The following is a 23128-nucleotide window of genomic DNA, read 5'->3' on the forward strand; positions in this document are numbered from 1 at the left end:
TTCCTGTTAAACATCATCAGTAAGCGCTGCTTGAGTTCTCCTTGTTTTGCATGTTTTGCATTATGTTTCATTCTTCGTGTTGTACAAGTTTCTGGATTTTGATGAATGCATAATATAGATCCACCATTGCAGTATCAAAATCATTTCACTGTCCTAACAAGTTGCTTGTTCTTTACCTGCTCATCCCTCTCCCCTGAATCACTAGCAAACACTGATCTTTTTAACTGTCTCTAGTTGTGCGATTTCCAGAACGTCACCTAAGTGGAATCATACAGTATTAGCTGTTTCAGACTGGCTTCTTTTACTTAGCAGTGTGCATTTAATGTTTTTCTATGTCTTTTAGCTTGATAGCTCATTTCATTTTTGTATGTAGAAGAAAGTGAAAGTGTTAGTTGCTCAGTCGTGTCTGACTCTTTCTGACCCCATGGACTGCCTGCCAGGCTCTGTCCACGGAATTCTCCAGGCAAGAATACTGGAGTGGGTTGTCATTCCCTTCTCCCGGGGATCTTCCAGACCCAGGGATCGAACCCAGTGTCTGCATTGCAGGCAGATTCTTTACCATTTGAGCCACCAGGGAAGCCCTTTTGTATGTAGGTAAGTACCTGTTGAAGGCCACTTTGGTTACCTCCACTTTAAAGCTGCTATAAACAGACATTCATGTGCAGGTTTTTTGAGTGCATAAGTTTTTGATTCAATGGGTTAAAATAACTAAGAGTGTGATTGCTAGATCATAGGTTAAGACTACATTAGCTTAGTAAGAAACTCCCAAACTGTGTTCAAAATTGGCTTATAGCATTTTTTGCTCCCACCAGCAATAAAATGAAAGTTCTGTTAATTCACATCCTCACTAGGTATTTGATGTCATCATTTTTTTGGTTTGAGCCTTTTTAACAGATATGTGACATTATCACACAGTTTTGGTGTTTTTGTTTTTAATTGAAGGATAATTGGTTTACAACATTGTGTTGATGTCTGCTGTCCATCAACATGAATCAGCCGCAGCACACTGTTTGAATTTGCATTTTGGACTCTTGATTTTCTTACCTTGAATTTTAAGAGTTCTGTTTGTGTGTTTTGAATAATAGTCCTTCGTTAGGTATGTGCTTTGCTGATATTTCTCCCAGTCTGGCTTATCTTTTTTTGGGGGGGGGGGGGGCTTATCTTTTTAATGAAGTCTAGCTTGCCATTCGTTTTCTTCATGGATTGTGGTTTTGGTATTACACTTTAAAACCTCATCTCCAAACCCACGGTCACCTAGATTTTCTCATTTGTTATCTTCTAGAAGTTTTTTGGTTTTGAATTTACATTTATTGATCCATTGGGAGTTCATTTTTTTCTATGAGGTATTTACATGTGGGTGATTAGTTTTTCCAGCAGTTTACTGAAAAGACTGTCCATTTTCCATAATTCCCTTTGTCCTCTGTCAGAGATTAATTGACTATATTTGTGTATGCTATTCCTAGGCTTTCGATTCTTTTCTAATAACCTATTTGTTCTTTTGTCAGTAGCATGTCATCTTGATAACTGTAGCTTTAGTAAGTCTTGAAGTTGGGTGGTGTCAGTCCTCCAACTTTGTTGTTCTTCTATATTATGTTGGCTGTTTCTTTTAAGTGATAATATGAATGACATCAGAAAGAGGTTTTTAGTTTCAGATTCCCTTGTTTCTTTGTTTTGCTAGTATATTAGAAAGTGATTGACTTTTGTGTAAGTTAATCTTGTATCCTATAATGTTGCTATAATGGCTTATTAGTTCCAGGAGTTTTTCTTTAAACAATCATGTCATCTGCACACAAAGACAGGTTTACTTCTTTCTTTTCAAGCTCCTTATTTTTAAGTTCAAATATAGTTGATTTACAATATTGTGTTAATTTCTCCTGTAAACCCGGGTGATTCATTTATACATAGATACACATTCTTTTTCATACTCTTTTTCCATTATGATTTAGCACAGAATATTGAAGGTATATTCCTGCTATACAGTAGGACCTTGTTGTTTATCCATTCTATATATACTGTTTTGCGTCTGCTAATCCCACCCTCCCACTCTGCCCCACCCCCCGCTCGTTGGCATATACTAGTTAATGCCCAGAAGTGGGACTGACTGCTGGATTATACGGTAATTCTATTTTTATTTTGAGAAACCTCCATAGTGTTCTTCATAGTGGCTGCACAAGTTTACATTCTCACCAGCAGTATAGGAGGGTTCCCTTTTCTCTACACCCTCTCCAGCATTTGTTAGTTGTAGACTTTTTTAATGTAGGCCGTTCTGACCAATGTTAGATGATACCTCATTGTATTTTTGATTTGCATTTCTCTAATAATTAGTGGTCTTAAGCATCTTTTCATGTGCCTTTTGGCCATCTGTATTTCCTCTTTGGAGAGATGTCTGTTTAAGTCTTCTGCTGCTTATGGGGGCTGGGGGTGTTTGTTTTGTTGTTGAGTTGTATGAGCTGTTTGTATATTTTGGAAATTAAGCCCTTCATGGTCTCATCATTTGCAAATATTTTCTGCCATTCTGTAGGTTGTCTTTTTGTTTTGATTATGGTTTCCTTTTCTTTGCAAAAGCTTGTAAGTTTGATTAGGTCCCATTTGTTTGCTTTTGCTTTTATTTCTGCTGCCTTGGGATACTGAACTTAAGAAAATATTGCTATGATTTATCAGAGAATATTTTGCCTATAATCTCTTCTAGTTTTATGGTGTCATGTCTAAAGTTTAAGTCTTTAAGCCCTTTTGAGTTTATTTTTGTGCATGGTATGAAGGAGTGTCTTAACTCCATTGATTCATCTGGCTGTCCACCTTTCTCAACACCATTTGCTAAAAGACTTTTTCCTATTGTATGTTCTTGCCTTCTTTGTGAAAGGTTAATTGTCCATAGGTGTGGGTTTATTTCTGGGTTCTCTGAGCCAGTATCGTGCTTTTTTTGCTGACTGTAGCTTTGTAGTATTGTCTGAAGTCTGGGAGGGTTATACCTCCTGCTTTTTCCTTAGGATTGCTTTGGCAATTCTAGATCTTATGGTTCCATATAAATTTTAGGATTATTTAGTTCTGTGATGAATATCATGGGTAATTTGATAGTAATCCCATTAAATCTATAGTTTGCTCTGGGTAATATGGCCATTTTAACAGCATTCTTTCAGCTCAAGAACATGGAATATCTTTCCATTTCTTTAAATAAACATCAGTTTCCTTTATTAATGTTTTGTAGTTTTCAGCATGTAAGTCTTCAGCCTACATGGTTCAGGTTTATTCCTGTTTTATAGGTTTATTGATATGATTTTAAAGGATACTGGGGTTTTTTAACATTGCCTTTCTGATACTTTATTGTTAATGTAAAGAAATGCAACCAGTTTCTATATGTTAATTTGTATCCTGCTACCTTGCTGAATTCATTTTATCAATTCTAGGTTTTGTGTGAATTCTTTAGGGTTTTCTATATATAGTATATTATCTACATATGATAGTTTTACCTATTTCCTTTCAATTTGGGTATCTTTTATTTCTTGTCTGATTGATGCGGGTTAGAACTTCCAGTACTATGTTGAATAGAACTGGTGAGGGTAAGCATCCTTGTCTTGTCCCAGATGATAGTGGGAGGGTCAAGCTCTATTTTTGTTTGTTTTTTATTTTTATGTTTTTGGGTTTGGGGAATTTTTTTGGTCATACCGTGTGGCTTGTAGGATCTTAGTTCCCCAACCAGGGATTGAACCTGGGCTCCAGCAGTGAAAGTGAGTCCTAACCACTCAACCACTGGTTGAGCTTCTTATTTTTTGACACTGAATATTGTACTGGAATTTTGTAATGAAACTCATGAAAGTTACTAAGAAATGTGCCCTGACCACAGTTCCTCCTTAGTGAGGAAGTCATTCTTTTCTAGCCACCTAAACGTCATTATTTGTTAAGTTTTGAACTGGACTTACATATAAACAGTAAATTTACTGAGCACCTTTGAGGAAGAAATCCACAAATTGAAAGAGATAGAGTTCATTAGTTTTGTTTGTTTATATGTTACATTTTTCTTCCCTGTAGACGTGTGTTAAAAATTAAGTTTAGAAGATAAGGCAAAAATTAAGCTCTCCTTTACTTACCCTTTAGTAAAAACAATATTTAATTTAAAAAATTCCAAACTTCCTACAAATATTGAGTAATATTAAAAGTATTTAATTTTGTTTAAGATTTTAGAACCTAATTGGGTAAACACACACCAAGAAAGACTTTTTTTATCTTTCATTTCTGTTTCTCCTTTTCTCACAGCAGCCGGAGGGAACTGGCATGATAGATGAAGAATTCACTGTCGCAAGGCTCTACATTAGCAAAATGAAGTCAGAAGTAAAAACCATGGTAAAACGCTGCAAACAGTTAGAAAGCACACAAACTGAGAGCAACAAAAAAATGGAAGAAAATGAAAAGGAGTTAGCAGCATGCCAGCTTCGTATCTCTCAAGTATGTGTTACAAAACAAACCTTCCTCAATTTTTTGAACAGCCACATATAAATTTTATTTATTGTTAAAGTTCTAAGAAAAATGACCTTTTGTAGGTTATTTTGAGTAACAACATTAAGCAGTTAATTCAGCTACTTTTTCCTATTCTATCTGCAGTGTGATAACATGAATGATTGAACTGGGTTATATTTGGTGACATGTATATGTTAAGTATAGGAATTTACTAGAAAGCTGTGACTGATGACTACTGAAGAATCTGGAATAATTCTAGCATAAGCAAAACTGCAGGGCCAGTTAGATGGCTTTGGCAGCTAAATGGATGAGATCATTCAGCAGGATAGGAATTGGAGGAGAAAGGTAGAGGTTAATGTTAGTTGGAGATAACAGAATATTACCTCAGAAATCAGCCTTCAGTTCAGTCGCTCAGTCGTGTCTGACTCTTTGCGACCCCATGAACTGCAGCACACCAGGCCTCCCTGTCCATCACCAACTCCCGGAGTCCACCCAAACCACTATCCATTGAGTCAGTGATGCCATCAAACCATCTCATCCTCTGTCGTCCACTTCTCCTCCTGCCCTCAATCTTTCCCAGCATCAGGGTCTTTTCAAATGAGTCAGCTCTTCACATCAGTGAAGTATTGGAGTTTGAGCTTCAGCATCAGTCCTTCCAATGAATATTCAGGACTGATTCCCTTTAGGATGGACTGGTTGGATCTCCTTGCAGTCCAAGGGACTCTCAAGAGTCTTCTCCAACACCACAGTTTAAAAGCGTCAGTTCTTCAGCACTCAGCTGAAGTGGTCCAACTCTCACATCCATACATGACCACTGGAAAAACCATAGCCTTGGCTAGATGGACCTTTGTTAACAAAGTAATCAGCCTTTAAAGTGCCTTATTTTGTAAGTGTTAGAAATTGCACAGATGACCATTTCATTGATCAAATTCTTTTGTCATTTTAAAAAACTTGCCCCTGAACATTTTGGTCTTAAGTATTTTGTTCTATAAGTTTATTTTATGTTTAATATATTGATAAATCTTGCCTACTTTCAAATACTCTGAACAACTGAGTGTGTATGAGAGGTTTTATTCCACTTCATAACAGTTTATTTTCCTCAAAAGCATGAAGCCAAAATCAAATCATTGACTGAGTATCTTCAAAATGTGGAGCAAAAAAAAAGACAGCTGGAGGAGTCTGTTGATTCCCTCAGTGAGGAACTAGTCCAGCTTCGAGCACAAGGTACCCTCTTCCAGTTATTCATGAGTTACATATATGTTATAAACTGTTACTGACTTCAGTATGATTGTAGTAAACATATTCACACTGATGGAGAATACACTAGTAAGAATACAGACCAATTGGAATAGTAAATATTACATTTTAGTGTGGCTTTGAAACATATTTTTGAAATTGTTTTTGAATATGGAAGTGTCCAATTTCTAAGTTGTGTGTGTGTGCGCGCGTGCATGCATGTGTTGTGTGCACGTGTCCTGACACAAGGGACTTGAAGAACTCTCTTATATTTTCTCTTCCCACCCAAACAGAGAAAGTGCATGAGATGGAAAAGGAGCACTTGAATAAGGTTCAGACGGCAAATGAAGTTAAGGTAAGTTTGGTGTAGCATTGGACTCTAATGGTTTTAATTCATCATTATTAATCATGATTAATCTGACTTAAAATCCTTTTCCTCCAATTATTTTAGCAAGCTGTTGAACAGCAGATCCAAAGCCACAGAGAAACTCATCAAAAACAAATTAGTAGTTTGAGAGATGAAGTCGAGGCAAAAGAAAAACTTATTACTGATCTTCAAGAGTAAGTGTACTTTCCTTTCTTCTGAGGTAATAGAAACTTAAGACTTAACTCTTGAGACAGGAGGACATAAAAGGTCCCTGGTGGGTAATATATCCTTATTTCTAATGTTTCTAACCTGCATTTTTCTTTGAAACAATTTTTGACTTGAAAATAAAGAATCTTCATTTGTGAGTAGAACTTCTAGTCCCAGTGGAAGTTTTTGAAAATTTTTCTTAGGTCTTTTGATATAGATATTCAGTAAAAAGAAAAATACTGCCCAACTTTAACCATTATTTCAGATACACATCACTGTCTTTTCCAGATCCTTTCCTTAACGTTTTTTAAAAATACGCTTTTTTAAAAAATTATTTATTTTAGGCTGCATTGGCTCTTGTTTGGGGCATACAGGCCTCTCTAATTGTGGTGCATGGCTGCAGGGAGTCTGGCCTCTGTAGTCTGTAGCACTCGGGCTCTCTAGTTGAGGCATGAGAGCTCAGTTGCCCCACGGCATGTGGGATCTTAGTTCCCTGACCAAGGATTTGAACCCAAGTTCCTGCATTTGCAAGGTGGATTCTTAACCACTGGACCACCAGGGAATTCCTGAGAAAAACTTTATGAAAATTGTGAGTTTTAGAAATGTTTCTTTTAATAGAAGTGGTTGTCTTAGTTTTTCTAGAACATATTTTCCTTACTTCCACAGCCATTCACATATAGCATGGAATTGATAGAAAAATTTGAGGTCTTTGACCAAATCATGATTTGAGTAGGAGGCAAAGGAGAGTAACAAAAATTGATGACAAAGCTTGGGACATGGAACTTTTCGTTAATGAATTTAGGGAAAGAATTCAGGAGAATGAAACATACAAAATCAAGATATGGTCTCAAACCAAACTGAAAAATATCATATGGCTGAATGTAGCCATATGATATTTCTGCCTCTCTGGATGGCAGCCTAAAAGAGGAGGCCTGGTGTATGTGAATGGTGAGACTACAGAATTTAAGATTTTGAAAATTTTTAATTACAGCATTCAGAAAATGATGATGTTGATCTTGTGAGGTGTTTTTTATTTTGTCAGCCAAAACCAGAAAATGATGTTAGAGCAAGAACGCCTGAGAGTAGAACATGAAAAGTTGAAAGCTACAGATCAGGAAAAGAGCAGAAAACTACATGAACTTACGTGAGTAGACATTTTGATTCAGGTGTAAAAGTAAAAAACTAAATTAGAGAATTACAGGCATTGCTCTCAGTTATATTCAGTGGATAAATGTTTCACTTTGTGTAGGCTAAGGGGTGTTTTTCTTAAACCCTCTGAGTTGGTTTGATTTATACCTAAAAACATGTAGTTCATTCTTATACTTTAGTGAAAGCAAAGTCTTATATTTCACTGATAATCAAGATTCAGATTACTTCAAGGTCCATCATAAAAATAAACCTAAAGCGTGACATTTAGAAGTTTAGATTTCAGGATCTGCCACAAAAACTGAATTTTTGTCAGATTTGATCTTGCATAAAAACACATTCTTTTTTGTCTTCAGTAATTTATAATCTGTAATTTTCCATTGGTCAGAGTTGTTTCTGACTATATGATAGTGCATATTCTAAAACTCAGAGCCATTCCTTATTCCTTAAATTCTGCCACATAGTCTTTCATCTCTCCCATTGCTATATTATGACAGTTCTTTCCTGATAACCTATAGATTTTAGGTTTATAGATTATAAGGCATATAAAAATTTCTTTGAAAGACTAAACATTGGTAAATTTTCTCAAAATAAGATCTTTTTCATATATGAATTTAAGCATTGATCCTGTCATATAAAAATATTTGATTGAATACTTGTGCTAAATAAAACTAGAATTTATGGACTCAAAGTTGAGCCCATATTTATTGTATTTGTATATTATTCTACTCTTCAGGGTTATGCAAGATAGACGAGAACAAGCAAGACAAGACCTGAAAGGTTTGGAAGAGACAGTGGTAAGAAAAACTTGGAAATAAATAGGATTGGGGAATATTTTTTTTTTTTTTTGGATTGGGGAATATTAATGGATTCTTCCCCTGGTTTTAGTAAATTTGAAGACCAGCTTCTAAAAATACTTATTTCTTAATTCAAGGCAAAGGAACTTCAGACTCTACACAACCTGCGGAAGCTCTTTGTTCAGGACCTGGCCACCAGGGTTAAAAAGGTGATAAAATAATACCAGGGTGAATATTTATGTAATGCTGCTTACTGTTTTTGTTGTTCATCGCTAAGTCATATCTGACTCTTTGCAACACCATGGACTGCAGCATACCTCGCTCCTCTGACCTCCTGTCTCCCAGAGGTGGCTCAAATTCATGTCGATTGAGCCAGTGATGCTATTTAACCATCACATCCTCTGCCGCCCTTTTGCCTTACAGCAGTGCTTTCTGTGTCTAATTGTATTCACAAGTGAAATAACTTTACATTGTCCTAACAGTTTTGGTAGTAGTTAAACTTAGACCTTTTATTTGATCCAGTAATATTTTTTCATAGCATTGATTGATCTTTTTCTAGAGTGCCGAGATTGATTCAGATGACACTGGAGGCAGTGCTGCTCAGAAGCAGAAAATCTCCTTTCTTGAAAATAATCTGGAACAACTCACCAAAGTCCACAAACAGGTAATAAAGAGTCTTCCACTGTCGCTGCAATAAAAACTGAGGAGTGACAAGCATTTGAATCTTAAGAGTCCTAAGGATTTTCATATCCTGAGCCATTCTGTTACTCTGTCATGCAATTATATAAATAAACCACTAGCAATTTTTACGTTAGTTACTGTTTTTAACAGCCTTTTATCAAGAGGCCAGTGAAAGACAGGTCGTTATTTTCCTGGTAGGGCTTCAGGTCTGTCAGTTTCCTTAATTTATTCATGCTCATTTTTAAATCTCTGGGAGATAAGTCTTTAAGTTAAAATAAGGTTGGTGTTGGTTTTTTTTGGTCTTCATACATTTAATACCTCAGAGTGTGAAATATGTAATATAACAAGGCAGCTAATTTTTTTTTTTTATAAAGTAGGGACTTCCCTGGCAGTCCAATGGTTAGGACTCTACATTTCTACTATTGGGGGTTCCAGATTTGATCCCTGGTCAGGGAACTTAAGATCCCGCAAGCTATACAGTGTGGCCCCTCAAAAAAGAGGAATACTTACTGTGGGGTTTGTTTGTTTTGTTTACTTTTTTCTTTTATTAAGGCTTGATAACGTGATTCAGTTACTTATTTTTTAAGCTCCTGGCATACTTAATTGTTGTATGCCTTTGTTCCTGTAGACCTGGTGTTTGCACTAGAGTGAGATTCAGGAAATGTCAGCCTTTCAGCTCTTATTAAGGACTTGTTAAGGTTACGTTTACTTGTGGGTCTTACTGTATCTAAAAGCATTTTCATGTCCACCAGATGAGTCTCTTAATGAAGAGACATAATGCTATGTTATAATGTATTGTCATGGGGGAAAGAACAGTCTCACCAGCCCCTCAGTATTGAATGAAATTATATTTGGGGGGAGACATGTGAGTGTATTTAGAGATATATGTATTATCTACATATTGCTGCCTAAATTAAACTAGCTGTGGGAAAACCTTAACATAAAATGTAGTGTTTTTTTGTTTTTTTCCCCCAAGAGAAGTTATGAAATGTTTATATTTTTTCAAATCATCAGTAAAGCCAGAATTCTTGTTTTCTGTGTCTACCTTTAGCTGGTACGTGATAATGCAGATCTTCGCTGTGAGCTCCCTAAGCTGGAAAAGCGACTCAGAGCTACAGCTGAGAGGGTGAAAGCTTTGGAGTCTGCGCTGAAAGAAGCGAAAGAAAATGCATCTCGCGATCGCAAACGCTATCAGCAGGAAGTAGATCGTATAAAGGAAGCAGTCAGATCAAAGAACATGGCCAGAAGAGGACATTCTGCACAGATTGGTTAGTAGGACACAATAAAACTGTGAAACTTTGCTTTGGTTTGAGTATTTGTATTTACTTGAGAATGAAATCTGATTTGTCCTATGGTATTTGTTACATTTTCTAGTTTACCAGAGGGTGGCACTGTTGGGAGTGAAGAGCGTTGAGGCATAGCATCTTAGCAGGGGAAGGAGCTAAGTCAGAACTAAATGAGCAAGACTGGTCAGGTTTAGAGAAACTAAGAAGAGACTTGCAAGAAAATGTCATCCAGTATCTCGTGCTTTAATTGTAAAGCAGTGATACAGGAATAAGGTTTTTAATAGGTTAGTGAATTTAACCTTTCAATAAGATTTCTAAGGATTGTACAGGTCCTCGACAAAAGGATGTAATTGAAAAGAAAAAGAGAGATGGAAGGATTTGCTGAGAAACAAAAAGCCAAAGAAAAAACATTTGGGAATTTGTTGTAAATAAAGAGAAGAGACTTAGTAAGTCATTGTGGTTGTGTGATATTTATTCTAAAGTAAGCGTTTGCTTTTCATACTAGCTAAACCTATTCGTCCCGGGCAACATCCAGCAGCTTCTCCAACTCATCCAAGTGCGATTCGTGGAGGAGGTGCGTTTGTTCAGAACAGCCAGCCGGTGGCTGTGCGAGGTGGAGGAGGCAAGCCGGTGTAAGCTCCCCACGACACGCACGGGTTTGTGATCTCTGGTTTGTGATCTCTGTCTGGCTTTTGAATCACAACTGTCCATGGGAGGTGTTCAGCCACTGGTGGTTAAATACTTTTTTGGATTCTAACAATTAGTAGCATGATTTCATTTTATATATGGGATTCTGAAAGTAATTTAACCATGGTTTCCTTTAGAGTTTTTTCATAATTCAGATCATAATATCTGCATATTCAAATTTGTGTTCTTACAGTTTTTAACCTAATATTGGGTCATTTTTTTAAAGCTCTCACTATTATCTAGTGTAAATACCATGGTTTCATGGCTATTTTACTGGATATTTAATTATGTTAATTTTTTCATACTTGGAATTTTCCAGTATTGAAATTTTCATTTATGAAATTTGAAGTAATGAAACATGTTTTTATACCTCCTTACTTTCAGATTATTTCCAGAAGATTCCCATAAGTGGAATCACAAGAAAGTGAACATTTGTAAGATTCTTGACACATCCTAACACACTGCTGTTCCGAATGAATATGCTAAATTGTATTGTAGCCAAGGACACTGTCTATTTTGTTGCATCTTTGCCAATATTAATAGTTTTTAAATGTCCAGTTTAGTAGGCTGGAATAAGCATCTCATTGATTTATGAATGAATTTGAATTTTTCATATATTTATTGGCCCATATATATACTTTTTTTTTTCTGTGTCCTTTGCCGTTTTACTATTGTGAGTGGTTTTTATGACTGATTTATGAGTTCTTTCTTGTTTCTTTTTAAATACAAGTAATAGCTGCACCCTATCAAAGGATAGACAATTATCACAAAGCAAGAAGATAAATATCATCTGGAAATACCACCCAATATTTATATCTTTCTGGAACTTTCTTTAAATTAGGAAGGTTAAAATGTAAATAACTATAACATACTACCAGTATACTATGCTATTCTGAATATGCTGATAGCCTGCTTTTTTAACTTGGCAATATATTGTGAACATTTTCTTAATACAACATGGCTAAGTATAGCTGCCTAATATTTTATCAGATTTAATTCTTAGCAAGTCCCAAGTGTGTAGGTGGTTTGGAAACTAAGGAAACTAAAAAATAAAATATAATTATGAGATAGTTAGCTGGTTTTGTTTCTGACAAACACTGAAGTTGTTTTATTTTAATCTTGTTTTTACTTTGTCATTTTTGCACAATATTGGCTTGCAATTTGAGTAGAATATTAAGCAGCATTCTGGAGAATTCACATTTCCATAAATTTAATATAATTTTTTGTCTACATAGTAGAGGTTTCAAAAGAGAGTGATACAGTGAAAGAGTTAATGGATATTGGAGTCCCACCTAAGTTTGAATGCTGATTTTTTTACTTTTATGAACTTGAGCAAGTTACTTTTTTAACAGTTGATTTCTTTTTTGTTTTCACTCCTTTTTAAAAATTCTTAAGCATAAAAGTAAATTATGAAGTTTATGACCCACTTAATGTATCTCTGAAATAAAACATTTTTCTATATGCCTCAACATTATCACAACTGACAAAATATTTTTAATGTTGTATAAATCTATATTTGGAATCTTCTGATTACTTACTGATTTTTAAGTCTTTTTACAGCTGGTTTGTCTAAACCAGGGAGTAGTCCAGAACCAATGCTTACATTAGGTTATTTGCCTTAAGTCTCTGTTAATCTAGAATAACACCCCACCCTCTTTTTTTTTTTTTTTAAATGACGTTGACTTACTAAATAGAAAAGGCCAATTTTCTGGCGAGTATGACACCTCTGGTGTGTTTGGTTGTTTCTAGATGTAGCTGCTGTGTTCCTCTGCTCCCTGTTATTAAAAGCATTTATTGAATTCTTGCACACATTTTTACAGGATTGCATTGTAGGTGGTATGTGTTTAATATTGTGTCACATCAGCAGACATTACAGTGGTTTTCCTGCCTCTGTTTTTCCCCCTTTGGATTAATAACTTGTTGAGCCTCTTTATTAATAAAATGAAAGTCATTCTTGAGAATTATACAAGTTAAGGCATCACTACCTAGTACAGAGCAGATGCTGAGGAGATGGCAAGCTGCCTTTTCTGAAATCGGAGGTGGGCAAAAGAATTTTCAAAGGATAAATATAAATAAATACAGGTAAAAGTTTATCTGTTTTGGATATTGTCCTCACATTAAAATTCACATGTGAACTTTGAACTCCTGTCTCATTTGCAGAGAGCATAGTCCATGACCTTTGTTAAGTAAAGATAGGTTTTAGCAGCAGATTGCTGATCCAGTGTAATGACAGCACATAAGTACTTGAGGGAGTTGACTAACCTACCTAACACAGGTTTTCAAGACTTGGAAGTAACTATAAATTACTATAACTATGATTACATACAGGTTTGTTTCATTGCTGGTCCAAAGGATAATGGTTATTATGAATTATTAAGAAAAGCATTTCAAAACACTGGATTTATTTTGGGGAGAGATGGCAATGTATGAATGATAGTGATACTCATAGTACCCAGTTTTACGTGGCTGGTTGGTTCTTCTAGTTGCGTGATGCTTTGGACAGGTTGAAGTTTTCTAATAAACACAGAGGTGAATAGGCAGTGGATTACAAGGATGCCTCCAGGTAACTCCTACTGGGATTGTTTACTTTTGTTTTATTTTACTTTTTTTTTTTCTTTTGGCCACACCTCAAGGCTTTTGGGATTTTAGTTCCCTGACCAGGGATTGAACTCTGGGCCATAGCAGTAAAAGTGCCGGGTCCTGACACTGGACCACAGGGGAAGTCTCTGGGATTGTTTATTTCACTGTTGCTTTCCGTAGCACATGTTCTTCGTGCTTATTGGTACACCCCACCCCTTTTTGTTTTTCACAGCTACCGTGTATGTAACATTGATAGTTAATTAGTGGTCCTTGACTTAATGTCACTGACGACTGTCTACTGGCCGGCATTTTATTGACCATCTTTTTCTTTAAAAAAAAAAAAAAAAAACAACTCTGTAATTTATATATCAGCTTACTCATAGGTCTTGGGGTAAGTAAAAGCAAATGCAGGGTTGACTTCCTTTCAGTATTGTACTGTCCCTAGACAGCTCTGCTTAGGAGACAACTAAAAGGAAAAGAAATCAAATCATTCATTGTTGCAGTCTTTTCAGTTTTGGGGGAAGTGGTCAAAGCTGTTGGCTAACTGTTTTTAAACTAATTGGTATATTTTATTTCATTCTTTTCAAACATAGGTTTTGTATAAAAAATATTTTCTCTGTTTTCTTCCATCTTCAGGTGTTAAAAGTAATTGAAGTATGAAGAGGACATAATTCAATGACTGTAGCCTGTATCCCTTGGGAACTCTAGAATTAAAACATTTTTTAGTGTATAAATTGTACCTGGCCTGTACAGCTGTTTCCTACCCACTTTTCTTGTAAACTCTGCTGCTTCCCAACACAACTAGAGTGCAATTTTGGTGTCTTAGGAGGGAAAAACGACAGTTTACAACTGTGGCCCTATTTATTACACAGTTTGTCTTTCATGTCTTAAATTTAGTCTTCACTGTGCCAAGCTAACTGTATCATATAGGACTGTGCTTTTTGTACTTGTTCATGTTTATTTTTTAATCTCAGTTTAAGTTACCTAGCTGCTACTGCTTGTTTTTCTTTTCTTATAATACCTTATTTTAGGGGAAATGGAACTTTTAGATTAAATGTCTTAAATTTTACCACTTATAACACTACATGCCCACAAATTACATCAGGTCAGTACTGTACTTAAAAATCCCTTGAAATGACTTCAGAGTTAAAATTATGTGCATCATCTCTGAAGTTTGCTTCTGAAAACTACTCTTTGTGCACTGAAACCTTTAAAACTGCCTAACTAGACACTTGAGACTGGGCAAGGCTACTTAATTATCTTGTGAAATGCCTATTGCTGAATTATCTTGAATAGAAATATTTCACACTATCAAAAGCAAATCTTTTGCTTTTGTTTAAGAAAAACAGTTTGGAAAAGAAACTCCTCTTCTTCCCAATGCTATAATACACATAGCTTGATGGAATGAAAACACCTTGCTTTGTGAACCTGTTGGTTAATATGAGAATTGGACGGATAATAATCTGTCAATATAATGAAATGAACTAAGATATGGCTATTATAGGATTAAACATAATTTTATATTGTTAGTACTGTATTGGTTGATCTAAATTTATAGCTTTTGGAAATTGAGAAAACATGGAAGGACAGGACAAATATATGGTGAATTTATAAATATATAGGTAAATTTTGGTCTAAAAATCCCTGAGGTATCTTTAACCTGTTACACTAAATCATAGACTATAACGTACTTCTTATTTAGTCTAGGAGTAGTAAATTATTTGCAAGTCACTAATAATCCTCAAATTATTTTGTTGGCAGTAGCTGGTAATTTTGTAATTACATGTATCTGTTTTTGCCACTTCTTCCTCCAATGATTAAACTAAGTCAAGAGTTTATTTTAGAAACTATAAAAGTAATAGGGAAAGAGATTTCAATATTTGCTTCACCAATTGGGAGTGGGTAACTGCAACTGTGTTAGCAGAAATTTGCAAAGACTGGGGGTGTAAAGTTACTCAGAGGAGAAAGCTGGAAAGTTCTGTTAGGATCTGGGTGGCAGAATTAACTTTTTGAAAAAGTTTTATATACAGATATTTGTATTAAATTTGGAGCCATAGTCAGAAGACTCAGATCATAATTGGCTTATTTTTCTATTTCCTTAACTATTGTAATTTCCACTTTTATAATAATTTTGATTTAAAAGATAAATTTATTTATTTTTTTAACAGTCAGAAATCCTTGCTGTTCTGATCTGCAGCAACCTTTAAAATGATTGTATTGTTTTTAGGCTTGATCAAAAGAAACACTCCAAAAATTGAGAGGAAAACTTGTAGAGCGGCAAGGTTGAAGCAATGCAGTTAACCAAGAACAGTGCTACCGCCTGTTGGTGACGATAGTTTTCTAAATAAAGAAATGTTTGGCTGCATTCACACAGACATTTGTATTTTGTTTTCAAATGAAAGCTTGCTTTTTTTGGCAATATTCTTAAATGAAGCAGAAATTTTTTTCTCTCTTTTGTCTGAATATGGGAGTTTCTTGTAAGATGTATCACAGGTATCGGTGCTGTGTAACAAACAATGAATTGTAACTAGTGTGTGATTCAGAATACACAATGTTAGGGTTTTTAAAATATCTCAGTGGTTTTTCTATTTATAATTTCAGACTTTGACAAAATGTACAGAGAATTTCATAAATTTGTTTTAATTGAACTGCTTTTGCTATGGTAGGTCATTAAACACAGCATTTACTCTTATAAATGAAAATTTCTGATCATCTGGAACATTGATACTTATTTCAATTTACAGTCTTTTTTTTTTTTTTTTTTTTTGGCTGAATAAATTAATGTTCCTCTGAATGGCATTGATAAATGGTTCAGAAAAGAAACTCAGTGAAATGAAAGTAATATTTATTCATGGTGATCAGTTAAATTATTTGCCTAATTTAAGAAAACTACTGTGTGTAACTCTCAATTTGGCAGGAGATGATAGAAGAGTCTGAGTCTGCCTGTGGAATACGTTGGTTTCTTTTCAGTGCTTGAAGATACATGCAGAGATAATTGGTTTGGGAAGACGCCATATAATTTTAAGTTAACCTGCATGCTGTAAATGTCTTTTATGTTTAAATAAAGAGGAAAAAAGTCTTTGAAATGCAATGACTTCCTTAAAATGTGATTCAGTGATATATCAGGTTGATTTTACATGACCACGTGGCCTTTTTTCTTGACAGAATAGTCACTAGTGTGTCATTATATTCAGTATATTTTGTTTCCTAATGAATTGCATGTGCTTTGAATATCAAGTATTAAATAGGCTAAAGAATTAAGAGCTAGAGGTGAATCCTCAGTCTCAGTTATTTTGCTGTACTGTAGCCTGATACGTGATAAGGACATGTCACTCTTATTCTTCCCCCGAAACCATAACCCCTGTCTGATCATGAGAAAAATACCACACAATCCAAATAGAGGGACATTTTAACAAATACCTGGCCAGGACTCTTTCTTCCAAAGGGTCAAGATCATGGAAAACCAGGAGAGGCATATCTGAGGAGACTCTGGAGACTTGACAGCTAGGTGCAGTGGTGCGGTGTGGTGGTCTGGGTTGAGCCCTGGAACAGTAAAAAGACATCGCTTGGGGCTTCCCTTTTGGCTCTGTGGTAAAAAAAAATCCACCTGCCAATGCAGGGGAGGGGTTCAATTCCTGATCCGGGAAAGCAGCTAAGCCTGAGCACCACATCTGTTGATCCTGTGCTCCACATGAAGAGAAGCCACCACAGTGAGAAGCCTGTGCCCCAAAACTAGAGAGTAACCCCCCATTTTCCGCAACTAGAGAAAAGCCTGCACAGCAGTGAAGACCCTGCACAGCCGAAATTAAAAAAGAAAAAAGACATCAGTGGAAAAAATGGTGAAGTCTGTTAGCAGTGATGTGCTGGGTGATTTCTTAGTTGTGATCAAAGTACAGTGGTGATGGGAGATAGCACTGTTAGGAGGAAGAGTTTGGGGGGATTCTCTGTATTACCTTTGCTACTTTGCTTTAAGTTAGTGTTAGTCGTTTAGTCGTGGCCGACTCTTTGTGACCCCATGGACTGCAGCCCATCAGGCTCCACTGTCCATGAGATTTTCCAGACAAGGATACTGGAGTACATTAAAAGGTGTATTTACTAATTTATAAAGCATAAAGCCTCACAGACCAGGAGACAGCAAGCAGTAACATTTGGAGCAGGAAAGCAACCTCAGCAGACCCCAGACACCTGACTTGACAAGCAGTGGGGAATGCCAAGAAGCAACTTAGTATTCCCCCCGCCTCCAAAAGACCCCTCAGTGGTCATGAACATGACCTTCGGTAGGTCTGGAAGTAGGGATAAAAGTAGCCTGAAGTGGGTCTACTTGAAAGTTGTCTAAACCAGAAAGCAGTTTGGCCCCTGGGTGCTGACTTCATTGTGCACAGCTTGGCAACCAGCTCTCCAACGTGCCAGTGTGATCCTGTTTGTTTACTATTTAGAGAGGGTAAAGGAGAGGGTGTCGGGATGAAGAGCCAGGAATAGTCGAGGGTAGGGTGACATACTGGAAACGAGTGTGCCAGTTAGTGATACATGTTGCCTCTCCTCTCCAAATCTACCTTTATTAAAAGACGTTTGACATGCACAGAGGGGAGGAAAAGGGAGAAGATGGCCATCTGCAAGCCAAGGAGAGGCTGAGAGAGCCCTCACAAAGAGTCAACCCTGCCCACACCCTGGATTGCAGCTTGCGGCCTCCAAAACTGAAGCCATCCATCTCTAATTACCTTACCTTGTCTGTGGTGCTTGGTTTCAACAGCCCCAGTAGACTGATACGGTGGCCAACACCGGCAGTGAACTGGGCCCTCAGCATTTCTTTTCTCTGTTCTCAGCTTTGGCATGCTTTGGTTTCCTCTTGGGTTTGGTTTTGTTTTGTTTAATATTTGTTAATCATACCTGCATTGGGTCTTAGTTGTGGCATACGGGCTTCTAATTGTGGCATGGGCTTAGTTGCCCCAAGGCACATGGGATCTTAGCTCCCCCACCAGGGATTGAACTTGTGTCCCCTGCCTGCATTGGAAGGTGGGTTCTTAACCACTGAACCACCAGGGAAGTCTGGGGTTTGCCTCTTGTTTAATACCATCCTGTCGTCAGTGACGCGAAGGGGGTGTCAGTGTGGGGGCACCCAGGGTGCACAGTCCCTTAGCTTGTGGCACTGGTCATGTGACCACCTTTCTGGCAGCAGGCTGGGTCTTCTGTGTGTTTGCCCTTCAGCAAACACAGGCATATCCTGTCCACCTGATCAATGGTCAGGGGTGGGAGGTAGGTGGCCTTGGACCACTTAGATCCCAGCGGAGGTGTTTCCTTCTGCCCAGTCCCAGCCAGCATCTTGACTTGGCCTACCTGCATCCCGCTTGCCTAGTGACTGGACCAGCAGTAGCCTGGGAAACCTAGCAAGTCTCTTCCCCATCCCGTGGGCAGCAACCACACCTCTGCAATGAGATCTGAACCGCAAACACTGGGAGGGGGCCCCTTTCAAGGCTGTTTCTTCCCTAGGTACTCTCCTTTAGCCTTGAAAATTCTCTGTACCCATTTATAGTTAATCCCTGCAGACCTGGACTGATATGGAGGGTGATATGAACGTTTGTGATAAGAATATTTAGAACCTCAACCTTTTCGCCTTGCTTGGTTACCTGAAATTAGATTACCAGCAGATTAGAAGATTCTGTGAAAAATTTGACAGCATAGAGGGAGTAACCAAAGAATTGTTTCAGAATTGCCACAGTCAACACATGAACCAGTTGCTTCAGGTCAGCTTCATCATGTCCCCACCCTACATATGCACAGACAGCCGAGGATCACAAGGCATGTGAAGAAAGTCTTTAGGATGAGAGAATCAAACAAGGAAAATAATATGGAGGGAAGTGGGACTAGGAAAGGGGAAGAAGACATTTTAAAAAACTAACTCTAAGGGCTTCTCTGGTGGTCCAGTGGTTAACAATCTGCCTGCCAATGCCAGAGACACAGGTTTGATCCCTGATTCAAGAAGATTCCACATACCGCAGAGAAACTAAGCCTGCACTCAATAGAATCCACCAACCACAACTACAGGAAGCCCAAGTGCAGCAATGAAGACCCAACGCAGCCAAAAAAACTTTATTGGGGAGCTATTCCTCAACCAAGTGAGGAAAGAGGAAGATGTGGGACATACGAAAGAAGGGATTATCAAGGTGAGAGCATCAAGAACAACCAGTCCAGATGATAGCACCCCAGTCAGAAGACTGCCAGAGTTATGTTTCCAAGACAAACAGATTGATGGATGTGTTCGAAGATTTTGAGAAAAAAAAAGTTTATAGCTGAAGACGAGTTTAGGGTAAAGTGATTGGCACATAGAATACTAAGGGAAAAAGAATTACTGATTCAAAGAAGAATCTTAAGTATAACCACCCCCCCGCAAAAAAAAAAAGTAGACTCACAGGTATAGAGAACACACACGTGATTACCAGTAGGGGTGTATGGGAGGCACAAACTATTGGGTATAAGATCAGCTCAAGGATGAGTTGTGCAACACGAGAAATAGAGTCAATATCTTGTACATGGAAACTAACTTTAAAAATTTTTATTAAATTTGTTTTTAAATAAGTGTCAAAAAAATAAAGAATCCTGATAAGCAAGAAAGGAAAAGTCACCATAGTGTATTACATAACTCAGCTGTAATTGGCACATTGCATCATCATAGTAATGGAAGCATGGATTGATAGCTGAACATACAACACGACCTTATTGAGAAGAGGGGTATATGTGTGTATATGTGTTGATCATGGTGAAAGAGCGTTCAAGCTTCATCTTCCACTGGATAAGACAACTGGTATCACTCAATCATGAGTAATCAATAAGCAGGAATTTGGAGATGAAACAAAATGAAAAGTGGCTGTGTCTGCCTTATTTTTGACAAAGGAGGCAAGCGTATACAGTGGAGAAAAGACAATCTCTTTAACAAGTGGTGCTGGGAAAACTGGTCCATCACCTGTAAAAGAATGAAACTAGAACACTTTCTAACACCATACACAAAAATAAACTCAAAATGGATTAAAAATCTAAATGTAAGACCAGAAACTATAAAACTCCTAGAGGAAAATATAGACAAAACACTCTCTGACATAAATCACAGCAGGATCCTCTATGACCCACCTCCCAGAGTAATGGAAATAAAATCAGAAATAAACAAATGGGGCCTAATTAAACTAAAAAGGTTTTGCACAATGAAGGAAACTATAAGCAAGGTGAAAAGACAGCCTTTAGAATGGGAGAAAAATAACAGCAAATGAAGCAACTGACAAAGAATCTCAAAAAATTACAAGCAGCTCATGCAGCTCAATACCAGAAAAATCAACGACCCAATCAAAAAATGGGCCAAAGAACTAAACAGACATTTCTCCAAAGAAGACATACAGATGGCTAACAAACACATGAAAAGATGCTCAACATCACTCATTATCAGAGAAATGCAAATCAAAACCACAATGAGGAACCATGTCATACTGGTCAGAATGGCTGCTATCAAAAAGTCTACAAACAGTAAATACTGGAGGGGATGCGGAGAAAAGGGAACCCTCTTACACTGTTGGTGGGAATGTAAACTAGTACAGCCGCTATGGAGAACAGTGTGGAGATGCCTTAAAAAACTGGAAATAGAACTGCCATATGACCCAGCAATCCCACTGCTGAGGATACACAACAAGGAAACCAGAATTGAAAGAGACACATGTACCCCAATGTTCATTTACAGCACTATTCACAATAGCTAGGTCATGGAAGCGACTGAACTGAACTGAACTGAAGGGCATGGACGCAACCTAGATGTCCATTGGCAGATGAATGGATAAGAAAGTTATGGTATATATACACAATTGAAAATTACTCAGCTATTAAAAAGGGCACATTTGAATCAGTTCTAATGAGGTGGATGAAACTGGAGCCTATTATACAGAGAAGTCAGAAAAACACCAATACAGTATATTAATGCATATATGTGGAATTTAGAAAGATGGTAATGATGACCCTATATGCAAGATGCAAGATACAGATATAAAGAACAGCCTTTTGGACTCTGTGGGAGAAGGTGAGGGTGGGATGATTTGAGAGAATAGCATTGAAACATGTATATTACCACATGTGACATAGGTCACCAGTCCAGGTTCGATGCATGAGACAGAGCACTCAAAGCCGGTGCACTGGGACAGCCCAGAGGGATGGGAGGGGGAGGGAGGTGGGAGAGGGGTTCAGGATGGGGGACACATGTGCACCCATGGCTGATTCATGTCAATGTATGGCAAAAACCACTACAATATTGTAACTAGCCTCCAATTAAAATTAAATTTTAAAAAATAAAATGAAAAAAGTGGAGGTAATTTAGAAAAAATTATGTTTCATTAAAATATTAAATTCTAATTTTGTCAATTAAGAAAAAAGTGGCTGTGTCTGGAGAGTGAGAAAGAGGTGAGGTGGGGCATGGGACCCCTGTTAGATTTTCTTCGGGGTGTGGGGAATCACTGTTTTTGTATAAAGTTTTTTAGGCACGTTTGACTTTTCAGGGTTCTACTTGTATTCCGTCATCAGGTGGTTCTCCTCCGAGGATGGCTTCAGAAGCTAGTCCCAGATTCTTGACCCAACCTAGAGTTCAACTTGTTCATTTGTAGAAAAACGCTTGAAAGCCTCGAGGTGATTGTTAGGCCCCTTGCTCTGTATTTCTGTGATGCCAAGTAATCTTGTCTAGAGTTATAACATCTGGTGTTTACTTCAGCAGGACATATGCTAAAAATTAGAACAAAACCGAGAAGATTAACTAACATGGCTCCTGCACAAGGGTCACGCACCAATTCATGAAGCGTTACATGTTTTTGAGTAACATGTTTCTCTGAGTTCAAAAAATATATATAGAGAGATAGATTACATCTGAAGGGCTTACTTTTAATTAAGCCTTCATAATCACTGACTTTTTGTGAAAAGAAATCCACAGGCTCTCAAACTGAAATCAGCAGTTCTTAAAAGTACTTCTTTCTTCATGAAATGCATGCTTCCAAATATCAAAGATTTGGAAGAGAAGTAGGTTTTGTTTTAATTGTGGTAAAATAAACATAAAATGTATCATCTTAAGTGTTTTTAAGTGTACAGTTCAATAATGTTAGAAGAAAAGTCGGTTTTTTTATATTTGTGTGTGTGTGTGTGCCCAGAAATTAGCTCAGACCTGGAAATATTTGTGTCATGATCTACATCAAATATTTATTGTTCTTCAGTTCATATTAGCTTGACAGAATGATGTTAGTAACATTATACACTTTCAAATATTTCCACTGGAGGTAAAATCAGAACCGATGACAACTATTTAAAATAGTCAAGAAGTTAACTCATTTTTTTCACCCACTCAGCAGCCAAAAACCATTGGAAATGAAAACTCAAAGTACTGCAACTAAATCTGAGAAATCCCAAATAATTGTCCATTGTTTCTTGAGAGACAGACAAGACATCACCAGTGTAAGCGCCAGGAAGCATCCACGTTACCATCTTGGATATATTCTTTTCTCTCTGGATAAAAAGTTAGGCACCCAACTTTTGTATACAATAACTGGAATTGTGCACTGGCCTCCTCCACACTGCTCTGAAAATGAACTTTTGTTTTATGCAAATTAGGCGAATGAGAATGAACAAAAGGTGCACATTTTAAGGCTGAGAGCATTCAATGAAAAGTGGATTTTTCT

General features: G+C 37.1%; 1 protein-coding gene and 1 non-coding gene across 5 annotated transcripts in view; both read left to right on the plus strand.

The window, feature by feature from the left end:
• The window catches only part of KIF5B (kinesin family member 5B), a 46726-nt gene extending 30196 nt beyond the window's left edge, over window positions 1–16530 (plus strand). Inside the window, exons 16-26 of one of the 4 annotated variants that reach the window (XM_043883219.1) lie at window positions 4252–4440; window positions 5559–5676; window positions 5982–6043; window positions 6140–6249; window positions 7305–7406; window positions 8145–8205; window positions 8343–8414; window positions 8765–8869; window positions 9938–10154; window positions 10678–10746; window positions 14076–16530. In XM_043883219.1, coding sequence (XP_043739154.1) covers window positions 4252–4440; window positions 5559–5676; window positions 5982–6043; window positions 6140–6249; window positions 7305–7406; window positions 8145–8205; window positions 8343–8414; window positions 8765–8869; window positions 9938–10154; window positions 10678–10746; window positions 14076–14092 — 1122 coding nt within the window. In that variant the 3' untranslated portion in view covers window positions 14093–16530. Of the gene's footprint in view, window positions 1–4251; window positions 4441–5558; window positions 5677–5981; window positions 6044–6139; window positions 6250–7304; window positions 7407–8144; window positions 8206–8342; window positions 8415–8764; window positions 8870–9937; window positions 10155–10677; window positions 10843–14075 lie in introns of all 4 variants that reach the window. The other 3 variants (XM_043883215.1, XM_043883218.1, XM_043883217.1) reach the window with 3 other exon arrangements.
• A 5632-nt stretch (window positions 16531–22162) lies between these two features.
• Window positions 22163–22272, plus strand: LOC122682294. The gene has a single exon (XR_006337311.1). It is a non-coding gene; the product is annotated as a U6 spliceosomal RNA (small nuclear RNA).
• Window positions 22273–23128: the final 856 nt, after the last annotated feature.

The sequence above is a fragment of the Cervus elaphus genome, chromosome 23 (assembly GCF_910594005.1).
Source record: "Cervus elaphus chromosome 23, mCerEla1.1, whole genome shotgun sequence".
NCBI lineage: Eukaryota > Metazoa > Chordata > Mammalia > Artiodactyla > Cervidae > Cervus > Cervus elaphus.